We start from the raw sequence: 25010 nt of genomic DNA, 5'->3' as shown, positions 1-25010 counted from the left end.
AGTACTCAAGTCACTACCCCAGCGCATCTGCAAGCGGAGAGAACCTTCGGGACCTCATCCGGGAGATCGTGCGAGAGGAGCTCCGCCGATTGCTGCCATCATCACAACAACCCCAGGTGGCGACGCTCGCAAACGTCGTACGTCAAGAAGTCCAGCAGGCACTGGGCGTTCCTCAAGTGACGACTACAAAGGCTCCAATGCATGAATCAGCAGCGATGAACTATGCTGCTACATTACGTCGTCCTGCACCCCGACACGACCTCTCAAGCAGACGCGACCTCCCGAGCTCTCATCGCTACCATCCTGCCCCCGAAAGCCACCCCTTGACCCCCGCTTGCCAAGTCTACCAACGATCTCCAAGTCCCAGTAAATGCGACGCCTGGAGGACATCTAAGAATCGACCTCTCTGCTTCCATTGTGGTGAGGCAGGACACATCCTCCGTCACTGCCCATACAGACGGATCGGCCTCCGTGGTTTCGCTGTCGACGCCCAACGACCCCATCTTGGTGAGCGACCACAGGAAATCAACGACTTCCTGCGCAGCGGAGAGCACTCGTCGCCAAGGTGTCTGTCACGCTTCCCATCGCTGTACAATGCCCAATTTGCATCGCCAGGCCACGGTTACTTGCAAGGACGGTCTCCTAGCCCCCGTAGGGGAAACTAAAGGCAGCAACCTTTGGAGGTGAGGTTGCTCAATGGCGTAAAGACGAAATCCTCCGCCGCCGATGTCCACTAACGATGACGCAGCCATTTCATTGGCGCTGCACACGACGACATCGGTGACAACACGACCAGAGTGCAAGCCGATACTGCTGGCCAGCGAAATAATGGTATGCCCCGGCCATGACCTGAAGAAACGACGGAGCCGAGATCAGACACCAATGCCCACATGCATTGCGAGGACGTTAATAAGCGACCTTTAAGTTGACGTCGACGGTCGCAGAGTCACTGCCCTAGTAGACACCGGAGCTGACTATTCAGTCATCAGTGAACTGTTAGCCTCTCAGCTCAGGAAAGTTGCCACCGCTTGGGATGGCCTGCTAATTCGCACCGCAGGTGGCAGCCTGATTACTCTATGGGGCGATGCACTACAAGAATAACAGTAAATGGGTGTACTTACCCCACCAGCTTTGTGGTCTTGCAGCAGTGCTCCCGAGACGTGATTTTAGGCATGGACTTCCTAAATGAACATAGGGCTATCATCGACCTCCAATCCAAGCTCATCAAGCTCTCTGCAGACAAAGCCATACCTGCTACGACGATTTCGCCGCAACATGTCGCTCTAAACTTCCTCGATGGAGAATTGACCGTGCTGCCCCGATCAAGCTTCACAGTCAGCGTAGGTAGCGCAGACATCAAAACCGCTGAAGGCATCGTCAAAGAAAATATTCTATTGCTCTTGAACGAGGTGTCGGCATCACAAAAGGCATCGCGAAATTCCGGAGATGACAAGCTCAGGTGCTGGTAACAAACTTCACCAAAGAATACCGGCATTTCAACAAGGGCATGACAATCGCTTTTTTCGATGAATTATCGGACCTCAAAGACGTATTCGCTCTCCACGACCAACCACTGGAAGACGCACTGGACCAATTCCGTCAGCCCACATTTGTCATCAACCCGGCATTGTCCCACAACAGGAAAGACCAGATTCACAGTCTTCTTCGAAGCTACAGGGAGTGCTTCTCGTCATCATCGAAGGTGTGACAAACACCACTGGCCAAGCACCGCATTATAACGAACGAACACGCCCGACCTCTGCGCCAAAGCCCCTATCGTGTATCGCCGCGAGAACGCCAGGCCATACGCAATCAAGTTGAGGAAATGCTGCGTGATGATGTAATCCACCAATCGAACAGCTCCTGGGCGGCACCAGTCGTTTTGGTGAAGAAGAAAGACGGCACACTTCGCTTCTGCATTGATTACCGTCGCTTGAATAGCATAACTAAGAAGCATGTCTACCCGCTTCCCTGCATCGACAACACTCTCGACCAGCTCTGCAATGCAAGGTACTTCTCATCGATGGACCTAAAGAGCAGATATTGGCAAATTGAGGTCGACGAAAGAGATAGCAAGAAGACCGCATTTATCACACTGGACGGCCTTTTTGAGTTCAAGGTGATGCCATTTGGCCTCTGCTCCGCACCAGCCATGTTTCAACGAGTAATGGACACAGTCCTGGCAGGCTTGAAGTGACAGATTTGTTTGGTATATTTGGACGACGTTGTTGTCTTCTCGTCAAACTTTGAGGACTACCTAAAATGACTGCAGAAGGTGCTGGAAACCATCATGTCATCGGGACTAACGCTAAAAGCAGAGAAGTGCCACTTTGCCTACGAAGAACTGCGGTTCCTAGGTCACATTACTAGCAAGGATGGTGTTCGCCCAGACCCACCACACAAATCACACAATTCCCACCGCCTGTCGACAAGAAAGCTGTGCGCCGATTCCTTGGGTTGTGCGCTTATTATCGACGATTAGTCCGAAATTTTTCGCACATCACCGAACCGTTGACGCAGCTTACAAAGGCTGACGTACCTTTTAAATGGGAAGCGCCGCAAGGCCTTTGACGAATTCAAGCGCCGCCTGCAGTGCCATCCTATACTTGGCCACTTCGATGAAAACACCGAGACCGAAATTCACACCGACGCGAGCAGTATGGGCCTAGGAGCCGTTCTCCTCCAGAAGAGTGCCGGACAGGAGAAAGTAATCGCCTATGCTAGCAGGTCCCTCACAAAAGCCGAAGTCAATTACTCGACGACCTAGAAGGAGTGCCTCGCGATCATCTGGGCCACTTCTAAGTTTTGTCGATACCTATACGGCCGACCATTCAAGGTAGTAAGCGACCATCACTCGCCCTGCTGGCTGGCTAATTTGAAAGATCCCTCCAGCCGCCTTGCCAGATGGAGCCTACGACTTCAGAATTTGACTTGACTGTAGTCTATAAGTCGGGCCGGAAGCATTTTGACACAGACTGCCTATCACGCGCTCCCGTCGACGCTCCTTCAAAGGACGATGATGACGACGCCTTTTTGGAACCGGTAAGCGCCAGCAGTTTCACATAACAGCAGCGATCAGACCGTGAGCTGAAAGCGCTAGCCGATTACTTATAAAGAAAGACCGCTTCCCCTCCTGGTGTATTCAGACATTTATCTTCGTTCGTGTTAAGCAATGGCCTCCTCGTGAAGAAGAACTTCGCACCCAACAGGACTGCGCAACTTCTTGTAGTGCCTAAAAACCTCCGGCAAGGAATTCTGCAAGCGTTGCATGATGGGAGCCCACCGCAGGCCATCTCGTATTTGCACGCACGTTGCGTCGAATCCAGGAGAAGTATTACTGGCCGCGACTGCCTGCCGAAGTTGCCCACTACGTGAAGACGTGTCGTGAGTGCCAACGACGCAAGACATCGCCTATCAGACCAGCAGGACTAGCTAAACCTGATTCCGCCCCCAGACCTACCCATTCAACAAATTGGGATGGATCTCCTCGGCCTCTTTCCAGCTTCGTCTATGGGTAACAAGTGGATCGTCGTGGCCACTGACTACCTTACCCGTTACGCCGAAGCAAAAGCACTGCCCAATGGTACCGCGGCAGAAGTTGCCAAATGTTTTGTCGAACAAGTTCTCTTGCGGCACGGTGCCCCAGAAGTGCTCATCACGGACAGGGGAACAGTGTTTACGGCAGAGTTGAGCCTTATTACCCGCGTTAATAAATCCGTGGTGTTTAAACTTTGTAATGTTTCTATTTCAGTTGCTTTGTTTATTTTGGAACATCGAGGCGATGTTTTCTTAAGGGGGGAGTAATGCCGCGAAACCTTCAAAATTGTATTTGTTTTTTTTAACAGCCACCGGCATGCGGCTTTATCACTGTGATTCTGGCACGCGTATCAATTCTGTATCCCGTGTTTGTTCATACTCGTTGTCGCGATATGACGCGTTATCATTTTCTTTGTCGCGAACGATGCGCCGAGTTCTGTCTCGAAGATTCCAATCACTTGCGTATGTTTCTACAATGTTCCAGGTTGTGCTAGTAGCAGTTTGCGACGCTATCTAGATTGTTCTGAGCAGCCTTTAAATTGAGCGTTGACGAGTGTGACGGGCATTCTTTGTTCGACAATCGACGAGCACGTTTGTTGCTATCGCCGCCGCCGAGTTGCTCAGTTCTTTTGCGGGCACAAGTCAGCCCAATAAAGAGTTTCTTCAGTGCAATCACCGACTCTTCATTTGTGTCATCGACCCTGGTCACTACCACGTGACAATGTAAAGCCCCGCTTTAACCAAACTTTCCTGCATGGCGTGCCTAACTTCCGCCTCCCACCTCGAGGAAGTCACCCGAGCTAGCAGCTTCTGCCAGCAGTACAACCATGCCATGTGGACGGCATGACATTACACAGCCCTTCTTGTCACACCTACTAATTACCACCTTTCAGTGGAACGCCTGTGATTTTACACTCAACATGACAGTGCCAGTGCCGAATTTTCTGAAGAACAGGGCCTTTAGTGATTTGTGCCACATTAATACATGCCAAAATGATTGATTGCTCCACATTGCTTTGTTTATCACTAATTAGCCCTGCATGTTACTGTTCTCAAGAAGATAAAAATTTATGCGAGCCAAAATTCTTGCATCTGCATGTCTCTTCACTGTTCCAAATAGGCAAATATATTTTTGCAAAAGAAAAATTCTGATATGGAACTGTTCCCAGTTGCCTCAAATGCAACTACATTTTGTGTTACTTAGCATGCGGTAGCAGTATATGCACAAGTATACAAGTAAAAAAGGAAAGCTGCTGTAGATTGCTTCTTGCAGCAAAGTCAGTATCCACAAGACATAGACTCAATTGTGACATTTGTGTTTCAGGCTGGTATTTACTGGCGTGATGCAGCATATTGTTGTCAGAGCAGATTTAATAATTATTTGTTGTAGTTTATATCTGATTCATCCATTTATCTGTTTCTGTGCCCATATTAGGAATAATTTCAACCTCTGACATCTACTGAAAACCTCACAACTCAGAAAATGTCTGCACCTGCAGTATCTGCTATTGCAACTGTTGAGCATGCTTTATTGCCCTGTTTAATCGTGATGTTTCAATGGTGCATGAACCTGACGTGGGAAACCTGATTTTTCAGGCTGAAACCTTTGGTGATTCCTTTGTGCTTGACAGTGCCATCAGTGAAGAAACCAAAAAGGGGATCACACAAGCGGTGAGGATCACTTTACCAATTATGTGGACAGGCATGCACTTCTGACACTACTGTGTGTTCAGTAGGACGCATAATGCCATTGTGTGCATTTACCCATCAATACAAGCTCGGTAACTTCAGTCATTGCATAATTGTTAACAATTTTAGTTCGAGGCTGTAATTTTTATTGAATCACAGTGAGCCACGCTGATTGTCACCCCTTTTTGTATTGAATGGAGGACTTTAAATTTTTGGAGCTGCTTTGTGTCTTGGGCGGATCATGTTAGGAAGGCTGTGCTGGAGCGAGAGCATAGGGACTATCAAGCTGCTATCTCATCACACGGATTATTTAACTCTTTGACTGTTTTTGCCATACAGGTACTGTGGCCGCTTTCTGTTCCGTGGCGTTTTTGCCGTACGAGTGCTGCGCTAAATGCATAGCGTTTAAAAAAATTCGACACTGGGGGTGAGCTTTTCTTTTTTTTTAAAAAAATTTTCAAAATATTCGACAATCAAAGGGTAATAAGACCATTGCCTAGTTTAGCCAGCTTTTTGTTTTGTTTTTTGGGGGGGTTTGGAGGCATGCCTCACACCTTTCGTCTCCATATATTGTGACGCCCAGAAATGGAGATAAGAGCAAATGACGGCGACGAAGAAGCGGTTCATGCTGGTGGTGCTGCGAAGACATTCACCAGAAACCCCGAAGATGAATTCCCAGCTTGAACCATACCGAAGTCGCCGTCTTGCTTGCCTGCCGCCATCTGTGCCTACGATGTCTGCTGACAGCGACACTCTAAGATTTGTGCCTAGCAGCTCATGGCAGCATCACCAGAAGCCGTGTTCATTCACAGGCTCATCCAGTGAAGACGTGGATGAGTGGTCGACTCACTACCAGCGGGTGAGCCGTTACAATAAGCGGGACTCTTCCGCCCAGCTAGCTAACGTGGTCTTCGCGCTTAACGACACAGCCCTAGTGTGGTATGACAACCACGAGGACACTTTCGCCACCTGGGAACACTTTGTAGAAGAGATAAAAAAGTGCTTTAGAGATTCAGATATGAAGAAGCGAGCTGAACAAGCGCTCTCTCAAAGAGCTCAGCTTCCTGGGGAAACATGCACCAAGTATGTCGAGGAAGCCTTGAAGCTGTGCAAGCTTGTCTCTGCTCGCATGACTGAAGATGACAAAGTTGGCCATCCTTAAGGGTTTACCGAAGATATCTATAATTTCCTTATCAGCAAATAAAACCTTGACTCAGTGGCTGACGTGATCCATCATTGCCGCACGTTCGAGACACTGAAAATATGTCGGATAACACCCAAGTTCGGACGTTTGGCTGGTGTGACGTCAGTGACCGCTACTGACCTGGCAATCTGGCCTCCACGATCTGTCAGATCATTCACGAAAAAGTGAGCCGGGCGCTAGAACTAGCTTGGGGCTCCTCAGCCCTCTTCCCGTCACATCCGTCGCGTCCGCCTCCTACGACCGCCTTTAATGCAGCGGACTTCGTTAATCCAGCGGACTTCGATGAATATCGGGGACCGCAGCAGCTGCGGCAGAGCAACATACCGAGGGCACCCCCAAGGCAACGGACCCGCTACTACCAGCCAACACATAACCGGTATGACAACAGTTGATGTGACGCTTTCAGTGGCGGCTACTTGCCCGCGCCACCTTTTCCTCAACCTCCTGTGTGCCATCGCTGCAGCCAACCTGGCCACATCTCAAAACCATGTTCTTGCCGTCAATCATCACATTACGATTACAACTCTATGAACTACCCTGAGCAGCAGGGTTACAATCCTCTCTCTTCTCGTCGTTTGTGCTACCCCCAATTCTAGGGACCCATGGCAAGCACCTTTGCAGGATATTTCATTGGTACCGAACAGAAGCATGACACCACCTCCAGCTTCCCACGTGCGCCGTTCTCTATTGCTCCGGCGCCGAACTAGCCAGCGCGACCGATGGGGGTGAGGTCGCTGGACGTTCACTGCTAGAAGAAATACCCCTGCCTGTGCTGATGTTACAGAACAAAGTCCACGTTTTAGTTGATGGTGTACCTGGGATGGCTTTAGTTGATACCGGGGCCACCATATCCATAATGAATGCTGCATTTAAAAAGTGTTATTTAAGTGGGATGGAAGTGTTTAGTTTTGTAGTGTGAGTGGCGAACCATTGCTTGCAGTTGGAGTGTGCAGTGTTAAAGTTTCTTTGGGTGGTTAGGTGTTCGGTGTGGAAATGGCAGTGCTCGCCCAATCAACGCATGACATCATCCTTGGGCTCGACTTTTTGAAGATGTGTGGTGCCATTGTCGACTGCCAAACTGGTGTGCTTAGCGACGGCAAATTTGTTACCCCTGGTCTGATGGAAGGCTCGTGTAGAGATGTGTGTTTTGATTCCGAACACACAACGGTTCTGAAGATACTGATGTGCCTCCATTGTCGGCTGCATGTGTACAGGTTTCCTGCTGCGACGCCACCCTCGACATGTCTGAAGCGACTTTAGAACCGGTGCACCTCACCTGCATCAAGAAAAATGTCTTGATTCCTCATGCCATGGTGTCTGTCGCCAAAGGCCGCACTGCAATCTGGGCAGTGAATTGCTCTACCGAACCTGTCATTCTTCCCACAGGTTTGAAACTTGCATCCTGCAGTAACAACCCACCAATATCTGTTGACTTGATTACCGACGCCATACACAAAGCAATAACGTTAGCTTTGTGTATGGCGTCAACATACACAAAGCAGTGACTGATATCAAAGATGAAATTGTGTTAACTGCACGAAAAAGTAGGACAACAGGAAGAAATACATACGACACTTAGATGTGCAGGCTGTCAACTTTATTCTTCAAGGAAATGCAAGGCTTATAAGTTATAAGTTATAAGGCAAGTTATTGTTTCTTATAACTTGACGCAGCTTTTAAGAGCTAATGAACTTTTTATGCAATGTTTTTCAGGTTTTGTTTAAGACTAGTGTTTTTCACGGTTCCTGTATTTGACATAATCTTCAAGTGCTGATGCACATTTTGGGAGTTCTTTTTCAGGTTTGGTTATGCCATGGCGTTTGTTACGGTGCTCCTTTTGCCGTGGCTTTTATATGCTGATCCACGGTTTGTGCGGTGGCGTTTGTTACGGTGCTCCTTTTGCCGTGGCTTTCATATGCTGATCCACGGTTTGCGCGGTGGTGTTTTCGAAATTTTGAATTCAATCTTTTCGTCCAGAGATGTCTGTTGTTATCTTGGCTTAGCCAAGTGTTCCCTTGATAGCTTAGCGGAGCTAGATTACCTTTGTGATTGTGGGCCGGCCTAGAGTTTGCCTCATGTGTGTCTTTTCATGGTTTAGTATCTTTCTTGCTGATTGCGGAAATATAGTGTTTATCTTGTGTTCACGTGGATGGCAAATGATTTTGCGCATAGCAGAGAGCATTTAAATAAGCCTTGAATTTCTTTGAAGAATAAAGTTGACAGTCTGCACTTCTAAGTGTCATATGTGTTTCTTCCTGTTGTCCTACTTTTTCACGCAGTTAACACAATTTCAATATGAACCAATTAGCCTGACAAATCTTGTTGATCTAAAATGAATCGCGATTGCATCGTATGATTGACCCCTCACTCTCAACGAAGGAGTGCTGTGCACTGCCGGCCATTCTAGGGCGACACTCCTCCTTTTTTTACTTTTCCCAACCCGGCGGCCCATTTTTAATTCCTGCTTCATGTATTCTACACAGGATTGGCACTGGCCCCTCGCATCCGATTCAACAAAAACCCTACAGAGTGTCACTGTCTAACAAAAGGTAATAAATGAACAAGTGAAGGAGATGTTAACGAAGGCTATTATCCAAGATTCGTCGAGTCCTTGGGCTGCCCCCGTGATTCTTGTCAGGAAGGAGGATGGCACATGGCGTTTTTGTGTTGACTACAGTCGTCTAAATATGGTCACTAGAAAAGACACGTACCCTCTGCCCCGTATAGACGATGCCATTGATTGTCTTTTTTTTCTGCCTTCTACTTTTGCACCGTTGACCTCAGACCGAGCTATTGGCAAATACCTATCCATGTGGCGGAAAAAGAGAAAACTGCATTTATTACACCCGATGGCCTTTTTAAATTCAATGTGATGCCATTCAGCCTCTGTAATGCACCCGCCACCTTCGAATGATTCATGAACACGGTACTCCGCAGTTTAAAATAGGAGGTGTGTATGCGTTACTTGGACGATGTCGTGATTTTCGGGAAGACGTTCAGCGTGCACAATAACTGTTTAGCTCTTGTGCTTGACTGTATGCACAAAGCTGGCCTTGTGCTGAACTCAAAGAAGTGTCGTTTTGGAGCATGCCAAGCCCTAGTCTCGGACATCTCGTCGATAAAGACAGCGTCAGACCTGATCCCGCGAATACAGCAGTGATCGCCTCTTCCAAGCCACACCAGTCCACCAAAGAACTACCGAGTTTCCTGGGTTTGTGTTCATACTTTCGTCGTTTTATTCACCGATTTGCTGATATCGCACACCCCCTGACAAGCCTACTTCATAAAGATGTAAAGATGTAGCTTTCGAGTGGACACCTGAGTGCGACTTCGCTTTCTGCCACCTGAAATTTCTGCTCACATCGCAGCCTGTGCTCTGCCACTTCGATCCTTCAGCACCCACAGAAGTGCATACCGACGCAAGTGGTGTTGGAATTGGCGCGGTTCTTGTCCAGCGCTGCGACAGCAAGGAGCACGTCATGGCGTTCCCTTAGTAAGCCAAAGCGCAATTATACTGTCACGGAACAGGAATGCCTCACTGTTGTTTTTGCCACACAACGCCTTTGCTCATATCTTTATGGATGTCTATTTCTGGTGTTCTGGGATATATCTGGTGTTTATGGTAATGTTTTCAAAAATTCCTAAATGTAATATGTTGGAAAAGCTACTTGTGCTGGTAATTAAGCCTGAGTGCATCTGAAATTTTCAACTCACTTTGTACTCCCTCAGAATGGCCCTCAAACCCCAGATGGGGAGGTGGCCCCAGAACTACCAAGCACATAATTCCATCTGTTCGGAGAGATGACTAATGCAAATATTTCACAATGACGCAGGTCTTCTTTTTAACATTGCATAAAAGAAATTGAAGCAGTTGGTCTGTAGCATTCACATCTGCACTGCTGGGTCCTTAACCTAGAACTATGCGTGTGCACAGCTTGGATGAGCAGAAAAAGAAAAACCTGCATGTAAAAGCTTTTGCCTGAGTTACTCAACTTAGTGCTGTGCGCTTGATCAGAAATGCAAAACAGATGTCACTGGCATGGTGGTCAGTGTAGGCAAAGGTAAGATGCGCTTCAGAGTTTGTGCCCCAGATGGCAGGGTCATTGTATAGAATGTCATTGCACAGAAGTGAAGCACAAATAGCGAAAGGTATTTGCCACCTGAACTGCATTCCTAGTTCAAGATGGAAAGGAGAGGCCTCCTCTTCACAAGTGCATTTCAAGCACACTCATGCACTCAATTAGAATGTCAACTCAAAGGTTGCCCTCATGCAATCAAATCTCTGAGTAGATATAATTCAAGTGCAAATAAACAGCACTGCCAAAAAAAAGTTCTTAGGTTTATTGCAAGAAAATTCCTAGCTAAAGGATTATAGATGTAAGACGGTAACATGCTCTTACACCTATAAGCCCATTATACGTGTGTTTGCCTGGAATGTTTTAGAATTCACTGGATTTACTAGATGATTGTTGCCTTTTAAGAACGCTGGTGAACAGGCTGTATAACTGGAGTGTAATAACTGAACCAAGAGGTTCTGTTTATAACACAGTAATTAAAATATGGAGCATCAGAAGGTGGCCTGAAAGATGGTTAAATAAAATGGCTAAATGTTTTCTCATCTAAAGGTGCTACAGAGAAACAATGTCCTGGCTTTGTTGCCATCTAGCACTAGTGGCATGATAACTTCAGCTTGACACTCTTCGCTTTCTTCTTGATTCAGCGGAAAGCTTTTGGCTTATGCTCAGATTACAGTGAAAGGACCTCCACTCTTCACCTTTTGCTATTACGGAGCTGCTGTGTCAGCCGGACCGATAGTCATAGTTGTTATTGCTCTGTGCGACCAGTGGTATTGCGAGCATCCATCATACCACTAGCACTGAGCAGTGTTTTCTGTGTATGCACACTTCACTAAAGGATTGGCCTCATATAAGCAGTGGCTGCTGCAGTCCTCATCCAATACATCGTCTTGGTGAACGTGATCTCCTTTCATCCAGGCGAGCCAGGCAGTGAGGCCTTTCACTCCCAATGGTAGTGACTAGAACATGGGCAAAATAATAAGAAGAGCACTGTGCCAGGGGTGCCCCAAAAACACTTTGAAGAAGCATGAGAGGCATGGCTGGAATTTCAGACTGTGCCGTGTGCAAATTTCCTCTATTTCGCTTGCATCCATCTATATTTTTGAAATTGGCCCTGCCGTGCATATGCCGACTTCCAGCAGTCTTGCTTTGCACTTTCATTGCCATGGGTGCAATTTGGGCTTTGAATAGCATCTCATATACGTGGAGTATGAGGGCTGTTGAAGCTTAAAGGCAACCAACAGCTTCACTATATTGCAAAAAAAAGAAATTGCTTATAACACTTTAATATTATAAAAAGCTTATGAGGGAATAGTGGCACATTTGGTCGATATTTAGAAAAGCATGAATTTGGTGATAGCGTGAAAAATGTTTTGGTCTACTTTGTCAGTACTGTCAGTGTCCCTTTCTGAACAGTGCTTGACGCAGTAAAGCCTAGCAATGTTGTTCAGTACCTGCACCATGCCTCAACCCATCGCGCTTGTGTGCTGCTATCCTTTCACTCTCTTTTTATTTCAATTTGTGATGAGCAATGCTAGTGACTATCACGAGTGCCAGCCTCTGCCATGTTGAGTGCCATGGGAATCTGCAGGTGGCTGCAGCACCCTGGTGGCTGCCAGTGAAAGGAGCCGACTGGCGGCACCCTGAGGGCCCAGACAGCCACATCCGCAATCGGTACATGCCATTCACAGACAGTGTTGAAATGATCTGAAATAAGTTTGAATTTGATAATCCTGAGCATTCAGGTAAGTGCAGAACTGTCATATTTGCATGACAAGTGGGAATAAAATGAGACTATACAGCTGAGTGCTCCTCAATGGCTTTGACCACTGGGGGTTGTTTGTCTTTCTCCGAAATCCTAAAAGGTGGCTTTTTTGCGCCCCCGTTAAGGCATGGCTGCTGAAGATGGACTTTCTTCACGATAGTGGTTATCCGGCACTGCTCTTCAAGCACTCCTTAAAGATTAACTGGAAACGGGTCTCTTTCAGGCATCAGTGGTTTACTGATTGGAAAAGATGAATTGCATTAGCATCTGTTTTCACACTGAATAAAGAAATACAGTTCCTCTCCTGCCTAGCTGTTTTCGTGGAACTGTCATAGTTGCTGCATGGTCTTCTGCCTACAACGTTTGGTTTTGGTCATCGAGACCTAATCTCTTTTTGCTTCACATTTTATCTGCTTACATTTGGAAGCTTATGAGTCTCATTAGATTGTGTGGCCTCATCATGCACCGCAGTACTTGTTTGTGCTTACTTTTGCATGCTGGTGTGTTAAGCATAAAATGCAGCTTTGGACATTGTTGAATGCCATGTCCAAAGCTGCATTAATCAGATACAGCCTGTCCTACCTCTGCATTTTGTCCTGTTTGATTGCATCTGATGTGAAATATATATGCCGTATTATACCACTCTCCTTGTTTGCTGGTAGCACATTAGCAGTAGAGCTCTAGGTCTTGCCTGCAGCACTACTACAGGTTTTCCCTCTGAATTTAATCCTAGCACCATCGGAAATAATCTGAGCGCCGACTGATATAATCTAAGCGCCATGCAATATAATTCGAGTGCCAAGTATTTAATCATAGCGCCAGCATATTTAATCCAAGCGCCAACTCGAATAATGTCCGCGCCAACCAATTTAATCCGAGTGCCAACGCAATTAATACAAGCGCCAGCGAATTTAATCCGGGTGCCAACCAATTTAATCCCCATGTGAAAAATGAATGTGGTGGAGGGCTCCAAAGCACAAAACATGAATTCCAGAAATAAATAGTGATTGAGATCACATTCCAGACCATGCGACGAGTAAGCGTCACATCTGCATGCACTATTTCGCTTTGTTGTTATATTTTTGCAACAACCAAGAACCATATGTGCAGCTGAAAAAAAAATGCGGTTTGTGACACGTCTCTCCCAGCTTTTAGCTTAGACGCATGGCAAGTGAATAAATATACCTGTCATCTTCTAATTGTTTGGTTAAGCACTGCTTATCATGGGTTGTCTTATGCACTGAATCTGCATGCTGATGGCAAGTGCGGTCTTCACACAACAGCCGGCTGTTTTTAGAAATTGCAACCGGTGCAGAAATATATTTGGGTTTCTAATCATGAGTTAACACCACTAGCAGAAAAGGATCAGTGTAACACACAGTTGGTTTCGGCGTGAAGACTTGCAGTAACGCTACCACGGAAAGAGAGAGCGCGCCCCTGCTTTCAGTCTGGCCGCGACACGGTAGAGTGAATGAAACTATGTACAGCGGAGCTTACAACCGAGGCCAGGAATAGCTACTGGCTTCTCACTATGGTCACCTTAGCAGCAGTACTTAATTTGCCTGGGCGGCAATCCTAGCAGCGTAGGTTGCCAACAAACTATAAGCACGTACAAGCACAGAAGTAGCCGACTGAAATGCAATTTTATTTTCTAGGAGACATTAGGCAGGTCTAAGTATAACTCAGAACGTCTCACATATTGTGTTAATGCAAAGCTGCCCGTATAAAAGAAAAGTTATGACGGTCAAAAGCAGCACACTCTACCCTTTGTATTTGCTGCATAGAGTGTCGGGCAGCGTCGAGCAACAAACTGCGCCGATGGTCCTTTTTAGTCATTCCGGGAGGAGTGATTAGCACCAGGTCTCTCCACTCGCTGAGGAAAGCTTTGACTTCCGACTTGAATTTCGAAAAGACTTCCTCTATAGGGTTGAAAAATAGACTGTAAGGAGGCAGCCGCTTGATCGAGTGCGTCTGACTGGCCAGGCTTGCCTGTTCCGCACAGCTGTGAGCTGGAGCGTTGTCAAAAATAAAAACCGCTTCAGAACCAGGTTCTTCACTTTCAACACGGGCTGATATGTCGCTCAAAAATTCATTGAAAACGACCCAGTGAACCTTGTCTACGGCCGTCCAATGAATGACACCATTTGCGGACATGCAGGCGAGAATGTTAAGGTTTGCTCCTTTGGTGTCAGTCATCGTCTGCACCGCAGGCTGTTCCTTCACTGCACGGCCGAAGCTCCTTGAACACTATATGTAATAGTTGGTCTCATCGATGTAAAACCTGCACAAGCGAGGTCCTTCACACTGCAACCATTGCGCATATGTTTTGCGGCTGCGTTTCACGTCGTCTCTGTTGCGGTCAATCGGCCTCTGAGTCATCAACTTCATAGCGTAACCGTGCGAATCCAGTAGGCGATCAATGCTACTTGTGCTGATGGCGATTCCCGGCAATTCTTCCACTGCTTGCTTTATTTGCTTTAGCGTGAAAGCAGGGTTGTTATCCACAATATTCTTTAGAGCCGTTACTACCTCATTTCCGAATTTCTTCGATGGTCCGCCTTTCTTCAACGCTTCTCTATTGCTCGCTGCAATGGATCTCGCCGTCTTTAAATTGATGCCCAGCGTGTCTGCCAATTTTTTCACATCTCCTCCACGCCTCGACACTTCGAGAATTCTGTCCCTGTCATGCTCGGAGACTTTGCTGTTCTTTCTTTTTGGTGCACCTGGAGGCTTGAACGGCGGTCCCCGTTTTCGGTGCCCGATTAGGATGTCAGGGCACTGCTCATCAGCTTCCATGGAAGAAAATAATGCGCGTTAAATTCATGCAAAATTAATGAAAACACATTGACTACCACCTGCCTATAATATACGAGTACGCACCACCACCGTCCGGCTCTACTCCTTCGTGCAAATGCAGAAGACAACGCGGCACACACAACGGAGGCGCGAAGATTGCCGCCTGCTTTGAAATCTCTTGTCTTCTGCGTTTCTAGCAGTTTTTGTTTTATGCTCTTGAGAAAACATTTCTATTTCTTGCAAAAGAAAGTACACCTATTTCTAATAGTGCATTCACGTGTCTGTGCTTTCATCCATTCTCCTAGCATAGCGCAAAAACAGACGACAATTCGGCACCGAGTAAACGGAGTAGGAAAACTTGCCGTCTGCTTTGGAACTTTTTGGCATTGGCTGTGTAATGTTTGGCTGATGAAATTACATATAGCTAAATTAGATACGGTTGATTAAAACGTTTTTCAATTGTGTGCTAAAATAATTGTGTTTCATCGAAGACATTTTAATTCTGTATATATTCTGTAATCAGCATTGCGCACATTTGTGGGATATATTGTCCTCTTGGAATATAGAGCCAGTAAGCCATAGCTCTGGGACCCTTCAGTATTTCAGTGCCGAAATTGTGCGTTTGTCATAATATTGACGAAAGTCATCCCATAAGCTAATGCTTCGCTTACTCGTCGCATGGTCTGGAATGTGATCTCAATTTCTATTTATTTCTGGAATTCATGTTTCATGCTTTGGATCCCTCCACCACATTCATTTTTTACATGTGGATTAAATTGGTTGGCACCCGGATTAAATTCGCTGGCGCTTGTATTAATTGCGCTGGCACTCGGATTAAATTGGTTGGCGCGGACATTATTCGAGTTGGCGCTTGGATTAAATATGCTGGCGCTATGATTAAATGCTTGGCATTCGAATTAAATTACATGGCGCTTAGATTATATCAGTCGGCGCTCAGATTATTTCCGCTTGCACTAGGATTAAATTCAGAGGGAAAACCTGTAGTCTATCCACTTTGCCAGTCATGAATCATCATCATCATCATCAGCCTGACTATACCCACTGCAGGCCGAAGGCCTCTCCCATATTTCTCCACTTAACTCTGTTCTTTGCTAGCTGCATCCACTTGACCCCTGCGAACTTCTTAGCCTCATCCGCCCACCTAACTTTCTGCCGCCCCCTGCTACGCTTTTCTTTCCTTGGAATCCAGTTTATTACCCTAAGCGACCATCGGTTATCCTCTCTTCGCACTACATGTCCTGCCCATGCCCATCTCTTCTTCTTAATTTCCACTAGAATGTCAGTAACTTGAGTTAATTCTCTGACCCACTCTGCACGCTTCCTATCTCTTAATGTTACCCCTACCATTTTTCGTTCCATAGCCCTCTGGGTAGTCCTCAACTTAAGTAGAACCCTCTTGGTTAGCCTCCACGTTTCAGCCCCATAGGTGAGTACAGGTAAGATGCAACTGTTGTATACTTTCCTCTTGAGCGATACCAGTAAGCTGCTAGTCATAATCTGCGAGTGGTTGGCGAATGCGCTCCATCCCAATTTTATTCTTCTTCTTATTTCCTTCTCATGGTCCGGATCTGCGGTTACTACCTGTCCTAAGCAGACATATTTGCCTACTACTTCCAGTAATTCGCTACCTAATGTAAACTGCTGTTCCTTCCCGAGGCTGCTGAACATTACTTTAGTCTTCTGCATATTGATTTTCAAGCCTACCTTTCTACTTTTCCTGTCTAGGTCATCAATCATTATTTGCAGTTCATCACAGAATACTGAGGTATTCTCCATCTACCCTTATCCCTAACTGCTCCCATTCCAAGTCTCTGAATACTTCCTCTAAGCAAGCTGTGAATAGTACTGGGGAGATCGTGTCTCCTTGCCTAAAACCTTTCTTTATGGGAATTTTGTTATTTTCTTTATGCTGAATTATGGTTGCTGTGCAGCCACTATATATATCTTCCAGCACTTTCACATACAGCTCGTCTACCCCCTGATTTCGCAATGCCTGCATCACCGCCGAGGTTTCAGCTGAGTCAAATGCTTTTTCGTAATTAATGAATGCTATCTACAAGGGCTGGTTATATTCCGAGCATTTTTCTATCACCTTATTGATGGTATGGATATGATCGATGGTAGAGTACCGTTTCCAAAAACCTGCTTGATCCATTGCTTGGTTGCTGTCTAAGGTTGTCTTGATTCTATTAGAGATTACCTTAGTAAATACCTTATACGTAACAGACAGTAAGCTGATTGGTCTGTAATTTTTAAGGTCCTTAGAGTCCCCTTTCTTATAAATGAGGATAATGTTTACATTCTCCCATGGTTCCAGTACCGTCGATGACACCAGGCGCTGCGTATACAGGGTGGCCAGTTTTTCTACCTGTCCTTCAGCAAATCTGTAATTATCTGATCCTCTCCAGCTGATTCCCCCTTTTTCATAGTTTCTAATGCTTTCTTGACCTCGTCCTTTGTGACTGGTGGAACGTCTGGCTGTTTTTCTCTACCGCCAATCTCATTACGGTCCTGACTGCTTTGGCTACTGTAGAGATCTGTATAGAACTCCTCGGCTACTTTGACTATCTTGTCCATATTCGTGATTACGTTGCCCACCTTGTCCCTTATCGCATACATTTGGTTTTTGCCTATGCCCAATTTCTTATTTACCGCTTTAAGGCTTCCCCCGTTCTTTACAGCTTGCTCAATTTTCTCCATGTTATACTTCCTTATATCGGCCACCTTGCGCTTATTGATTAGCTTTGATATCTCGGCCAATTCGATCTGGTGTGTTGGATTGGAAGCTTTCATGCTCTGGCATTTCTTAATCAAATCTTTCGTCTCCTTAGACAGCTTACCGGTATCCTCTCTAACTATCCTACCGCCTACTCCTACAGCGCACTCAGTAATGATATCTCTGAAATTATTGTTCATTGCTTCTAAGGTAATGTCGCCATCCTCGGTTAGAGCTGAATATCTATTCTGTAGCGAGATCCTGAACTCTTCTGACCTCCCCCTCACCGCTAATTCGTTGATGGGTTTCTTTCTTACTAATCTGTTGCGTTCCTTCTTCAGATTTCGGCTAATTCGGGACTTCATCATCCTGTGGTCACTGCATCGCACTTTCCCGATTACCTCTACATCTTGCATAATGGCTGGGGTTGAACACATTATGAAGTCAATTTCATTTTTAGTCTTCCGTTAGGGACTTTTCCATGTCCATTTCCAGTTCTTCCGTTTTCTGAAGAAGGTATTCATGATTCTTAAGTTATTGCACTCTGCAATATTCCTAGAACCAATGTCATAGTCGCCTACTGCCTGGTCTCCTGCGTGCTTTTTCCCTACCTTCGCATTTAAGTCCCCCATTAGCACAGTATATTGCATCTTTACGTTTCACATAGCTGATTCTATATCTTCGTAGAAGCTTTCAACGGCCTGGTCATCATAACTACATGTAGGTGCATAGGCCACTACAACCTTCATTGTATACCGCTTATTAAGCCTAATTACGATGCCTGCCACCCTCTCATTAATACTATGGAATTCATCTATATTACCCGCTATATACTTATTGACAAGAAAACCTACTCCTAGTTGTCGCCTCTCTGGTAAACCTCGATAACACAGCACATGCCCATCCTTCAGTACAGTAAATGCCTCATTCGGCCTCCTTTAGTTTACAAAGCCCTTTGACATCCCATTTCATACCCTCTAGTTCCTCTAACAGCACTGCTAAACTAGCTTCACTAGCTAGGGTTCTAGCGTTAAACGTTGCCAGGGTCAGTTTCCAATGGAGGCCTGTCCAAGCGGAGCCAGGAATTCTTAGTACCCCCTGGTGCGTCACAAATCTGACCGCCGCCGTGGTCAGTTGCTCCGCAGCCGCTGGTGACTGAGGCCCAAGGTTTTATGGAGCTTATCATGAGAGGTTGCGGCCAATTACTGCACCAGGGTGGCCAACTCTTGTTCTGGTGAGGGAGTGTGTTGCCGGAAGTGTTCACCGGCAACAGGTCGCACCCCAAACCTGTTTATGCAATTCCATCGACACGGTTTTTTTTTTTTTAATTCGGTGGAAAATTGCACGGCACCGGGATTTCAACCCCGATCCTCTTGCATGCGAGACGGATGTTCTACCGCTACGCCACCAGTCATGAATAAATTGCATAAAACAATTGCAAACAGGCCTGGGCAGTGCTACATAGTGGTGAAGAATTTACTTAAAGGAACACTAAAGACACCCAAATATGCTATGAAAATCTAATAAACGGCATTTGATGACACTGTCGCCGCATATCCGGCTGCAGAAAATCGAATTATTGCTGAGATATTGCGATAAGAAGTTGAGTTTTTTTTTTGTTCCCGCCGATCGAATTCAAACTGTTTTCTCCTACTATGTAGTAGGGTAGGATGACGCACACTATGATGCAAGAGGAGACTCCATGATTGCTGTCGCGCGGGGAGCAGAGAATACTTCGCAGGTGCGTGCCGAGTCATGATCTTCATTCGATGCGCACTTAGGGTAGGCGCATCTGCTGCTCCGAGCTCATATAGTTTGATTTGGCCGCAGGCCCAAACTAAACTATCCGAGCAGGGATGAAATGCCTGAGCCGGAACATAATCGAAACTGAAGTGGACGCCTGTAGCGCCGTGTTAGCTGAGAGACTAGCGGCATCTACCGACAAGCAGACGAAATGGGTATATTTTTATATTTGCCTTGCAACATTTACGTTGTCTTTTCGTCTTTTCACTGTTGTTTATGTGTGATAAAAGCATGTTATCATATTCGAGACAAACTGACTACCGCATTCAAACGGTCAACATAATTTGCATTTGTCAGCCTCCGGGATCCCTTGCGCGTCACATGATTTGTAGCTGCGAGTCTTGGCCGTTTCTGCTGTGGCGGCAACACCTGTATTCTTGTTCTTCCTCTTTACTACCTTGTAACAGCTATTTTCAGTAAAAGTGCCTTTTTTGTGACCAGGAACTGGCATTCTATCGATGCAAGCCCACTTCATTTTTCTCTTTAATGCCCCAATGATGTCAGGTTATACTTCACAAGGTTTACTTTAGATTTAAATTATTAAGATAACCTCATAAATGCGCTGGTCATAAAATGCCTGCACTAAGAAGCTCCTAGAAGTGGCACATGTTACAGTTTTTTTGCCGAGAGGATTTCAGTTGCCTGACATATGTCCCACAGTGGGTGCAATAGATGGAGAACTTGCAAGTCAGGAAATGTCATTCCTTATCACTCCAGGCTTTTAGCAGGGCCCTCTTTTGAAGTTGCATCCCTTCAGTGAAACTGGGCCTTCATCCTGCAGTGGCTCAGTAGTTAGGTTGCTCAGCTGGAGGACTCGTGTTTGAACCCTTGGAAGCAAAACAGAAATGGATGTCAGTGGACATTATTCCAAGCCCTCCACTACGGCACCCCATTCTCTTAATTCACTCCCACCATGAATTCATGCCTTTCCTCATGGTGTGGTTCAGATATCCACCAAGAAGTGCGGTAGTTTTCCATTTTCCTTGAAATCAATTTTTCAAATGTTTCCATGCGATTTTGCAGGTAGATTTCTGCTAGCCTGATTGACAGATCACTGCCTACATGGACATCTTTCATTGCGGCTTACATTCTGTGCTCAAAATTTTTCATTTCTGTGCATTCCACTCCCAAGACTATGCCTGTCCTTGTGTCATGGTCAACAGGCATCAGTACAGTGGGCTGTTGTAGATTCAAACTCACTTAATTCCAACTTTGGGTTTATTCAAACTGCCACCTTGGTCTTGCCAGCATCGTTTATCGAAAAAACTGTCACTAAGTTGAAATAAATTCTCACTTTTGTCCTTGCATCCGCTCTTAAGAGCAGCCTTCACTTTGTTAAAAATGTTGCCTTGTATTGGTGTCACTTGCAGCTGCCACGATTTTGAGCCACTGAAGTGGCTCAACTGTGGCCACTACAGCCATAGGCAGACTAACAAAATGGTTGTGGTAATGGAATGTGATCACACACAGGTTGTACAAATGATACGACAAGGTGCGGCATACCCTTCAGCTCTCCTAGCACTAGTTGGCTCATTCGCTTTCTTGTGCCGGTGCCCATGTTACTGTTGGTTCACATTCTCCAGTAGTTTCTGGTCGCCATTCTATGATGTCAGTTTAGCTTGTCCATTACTGTATTAGGTAGTTAGATGTCTCTTGTGCTTGGACATGAAACAGCCTGATGACCAGGGCTGGCTTTGCTTTGTCTCTCTCTTTTTGCATGTGACCCCAGCATAGACCACCCCGTGGTGCATGTGTCGTGGAATGATGCCGTCGCCTTCTGCAAGTGGTCGGGGAAGCGCCTCCTCACTGAAGCCGAGTGGGAGTACGCCTGCAGGACTGGCCTTAAGGACAGGTGCCGCCACTGATGCCATGCTGCTGTCTCAGCCTCACTGATAACTGGCTTCATTGGCACTAAAGCAGGGCCTGTGAATCTTTCTAGCTTTAGGGAAGGCCTCGTGGCCATCAAGAGGTGTTAGGAAACTGCATGCCTGAATTTCAGCTCCTTCCTACCTGATGTGCATTCAAAAAGGAGCATATATATCCACGGCCACTTAAATATATAAACAGTCTTCTGGTCCATCCCAAAATAAAGTGAGTTAAACAGAGGGAGGGCTGAGGCATGCATGCATTCAATATTTAGATGCTCACAAACAAAAAGTGGTCCAAGGGGCTTCCACCGAACCCAGTTTCAGATCCACTGCAGTACACATACTCTGTGTAGTGCATGTAAATGCGATGCACTACACTCATGTGCTGTGGCTAGCATGTGCTATTGCTTTTCAGCATGAATGCGCACTCTATATTGTTACAGCTCTAGTGTTGTAATCTCACAGTTGTGCAAATTTATTTCCTCTATCAAAGTGGAAAAGGAAGATAAAGACACTCTATTGAAACCATAGTTTGACAGGGAAAATGCAGTAATAATGAAGGTGCAAAATAGCAAAATTGTTGCCAGTTCCTATTGGCTAGCACACTGTCACATCAAGCATGGACATGCTGGCAGCATTAGAACAGTATATCCTCTTACCCAGCCATCCACCTTAGCATAGCCATTAGGCTGTATACATTAGCTGTTTAGCTTTCTTAGAGGCCTCGCAGTCGAAGCACTGAGACGTTTCTGAGATAGATGCATAGCTTTTCTTTGGAACCATTTGACTGCACTCAGGTAAATGCTATCCCCAGTATTTCTACAAAATCTACACTATTCCTGTCCCACATACACTGTGCTGTCCCAAAGTTTCTTTGGTGAAATCCACTGGGAAGTACTATAAAAAAAAAATTGCATGATGACCTGTATTGAATTCTTGTATCGGGAAAGCACTTATAGTCTTTCCTCATTCTGGATTTTGACTGGGTGATCATTGTGGGAGGCAGATCTCTTTATGACAGTTTCATCAATTTTGACTTTGTTCTTTTGCTACACTTCTACTCAAAATTGCCATTTTGTGGCAAGTTGATAAAAATAAGAAGAAAAGGCACAATATCTACAGACGTATTATGAACAAAGGAAGTTTAGAATACACATTTTGAAGATCAATGACGAACTTTGTAAGAATATACACGAAAACACTGGAACACTGTATAAAAAAAAGAGTAAACTATCTGTACAGCGCCTCTTCAGCTACAGAAAAAAAAGAAAGAGAAGGGTTCAACGCTACTGAACCAATTGTGGAGCAAAAGCATTAACTGTGGCATTCTTCTTTGTATTCTTCGTCTTGTTTTTCTTCTGTCTTCTTTTCCTTCTTCGTCTTCCACGGTGCCACAGTAACACGGTGCCTTGCCGACGGCTTGAATACCTAGCGCAGTGTAACGTTCGCTACAAAACTGCAGGTGGAAACAGCCTCATTTCTCGTGCCATGAGGTAAAGCAGTTCCTGGTTTTCATGAGGCAACAAACCAAAATCGCTGCAAGTGGGCTGTAAAGGCCGGGTAAACATGTTGGACATGTGGCTGACCTTCAGGAATGTATTTTCGTGGAATCAAGCCACCCGGACTCTGAGTCGGTGCTCACTAGTGAATAGCTAGCACTATTTTCGAGTAATTATCACCTCTCAACACTGTCAGATAACAAAGCGAGCAATATGATTCAATATTTGACTTGCTGGAAGTCTTTTGATTACAAAAATTTGATGTTATGCTGCATTACCACGAGTAACAGGATTTCTTTGTCTTTTCCAAGCATGGCCGCCATTCCCCCTTTTGTAACAGCTCATGCATGCTAGTTTTCAAAAGATCCATCAAAAATCAGAACGTCACCAGAGTGGAAAAATTTAAACTGGTCCTACAAGTGCAGTGCCTAAACTAACCTATCTTCAAGGTATACTGCGCACGCACAAAACAAGGACGAGAAGGGTACACCAACAAGCGCAGACTCGCGACTGAAATTCATATGGAAGGAAACACATCTTATGAATTTCAGTCACAGGTCTGCGCTTTTTTTGGGGGGGAGGGTGTACCCTTCTCGTCCTTGTTTTGTGTGTGCGCAGTATACCTTGAAGATATGCCTGACCAACTCGCCCAACAGCGCACTCATTTAGCCTAAACTAACCACTGGGTGGCACTAGGTGCATGAGAAATGATTTCAACGTGTCAAAATGGGCGATATAAAGCATTGATGACTGGTGATCAAGGCGTGGTAACAATGCAGAGATGCTTGCAGGTAAAACTTTTCATTTTGAGTTCTCTCACAAGTGGGGCCACCTTCTTGCACCACAGGCTATTCCCCTGGGGCAACAACTGGACTCCCCATGGCAAAACTCGTGCTAACATCTGGGAGGGCCAATTTCCAGTCACCAACACAGCTGAAGATGGCTACCGTGGCACTGCACCTGTAAGCTTAACCACACTGGCTGCTTCTGCCAACTTTGTTGGTTGTTAAAAACGGTCGGAGGTGCGGGCAACCAGAGAACCTCTTTAATTTTTTTCACTGATTTCATTCTAAAAGTTTCACTACTTTTTTTTTTTTTCATTTCGTTTATTCATTTATTGTTACTGAGGAACTCAAAAGGAGCTTTAAAGGAGTGTAAAAAATAAAAGGAATCAAATATCAGCCATAAAATTTGTAGTGCAAGAACAGACACATGCTGAAAAACACTGGTATACAATGGCTAAAAGAGGACGGCCTCTAAACACACACGTGAACCAAACAGAATACATAGCATCAAAAACCAAAACAACAGCTTGCTTCAGTAACCCCAGAATAACCCTACCTCTCTGAGCCATACTCCAACCTGTCTCAGTGCTGCAAGTATATCCAGTTAATGATGCAGACAAAAATACAGCAGCGTATGGAAGAGTGTTCCAATCTTTGCAGCTTTGCGGGAAGTAACTAAACATAAGCACTCATTTTGTATGGTTGAAAATGGTATGAACTTTTAGTCTGGATAATGCCCTGATGTTTTATTCATTTTGATTTCAAAGTAATCTGACTCGTTCTTTTTGAAGAGAACTGTTAATAAATTATTGAAGGGTTTTCAATCTTTCATACCTGGTTTTGGTTTCTAGCAGTGTGAGGATCCTGTTTTGGAATATATTCAGTTACTGGTCTAACTAGCGTCTTGTATGCCAGGCACATTACCTTTGGAGTTGCAGTGTACATAGTGAGTTTATGGTACCATAGTGGTTTAGAAGCTTTAAAGATGTTTTCAATGCTTGTTTCTGGTTACTGACATGAGCACAGACTTCAAGTTTAACTCCGTCTGCCGGTTATCACACCATTTTGCTATTCTGTGAAGGTTTGAATATAATGCAGTCTGATCATTTCTTGTATTTATTTTACCATACAACTCGCAGTTATCAGCAAAAAGTCTTGGTTGATTTATGGGGTTTAACGTGCCAAAGCGACCCAAGCTATGAGAGACCTCGAGCAAAAAGTCTTAATGGAATGTGAGTGTTATTTTATCGG

At 45.4% G+C, this 25010-nt stretch overlaps 1 protein-coding gene and 1 pseudogene across 1 annotated transcript in view; one reads left to right on the top strand and one right to left on the bottom strand.

Annotated features, from left to right (window-relative positions):
• The window catches only part of LOC146170923 (formylglycine-generating enzyme), a 51358-nt gene that overhangs the window by 8966 nt on the left and 17382 nt on the right, over positions 1 to 25010 (top strand). Inside the window, exons 3-6 of the mRNA XM_084586666.1 lie at positions 5134 to 5208; positions 12098 to 12180; positions 21337 to 21459; positions 23822 to 23936. Of these exons, the coding sequence (XP_084442792.1) occupies positions 5134 to 5208; positions 12098 to 12180; positions 21337 to 21459; positions 23822 to 23936 (396 nt within the window). The remainder of the gene's footprint in view (positions 1 to 5133; positions 5209 to 12097; positions 12181 to 21336; positions 21460 to 23821; positions 23937 to 25010) is intronic.
• LOC146170924 (uncharacterized) lies at positions 13976 to 21165 on the bottom strand (annotated as a pseudogene).

Source organism: Amblyomma maculatum, unplaced genomic scaffold (assembly GCF_055883805.1).
Source record: "Amblyomma maculatum isolate TAMU_Amacu unplaced genomic scaffold, ASM5588380v1 scaffold_27, whole genome shotgun sequence".
In the NCBI taxonomy this organism is placed as follows: Eukaryota; Metazoa; Arthropoda; class Arachnida; order Ixodida; family Ixodidae; genus Amblyomma; species Amblyomma maculatum.
This window is presented reverse-complemented; position numbering and strand designations above follow the sequence as displayed.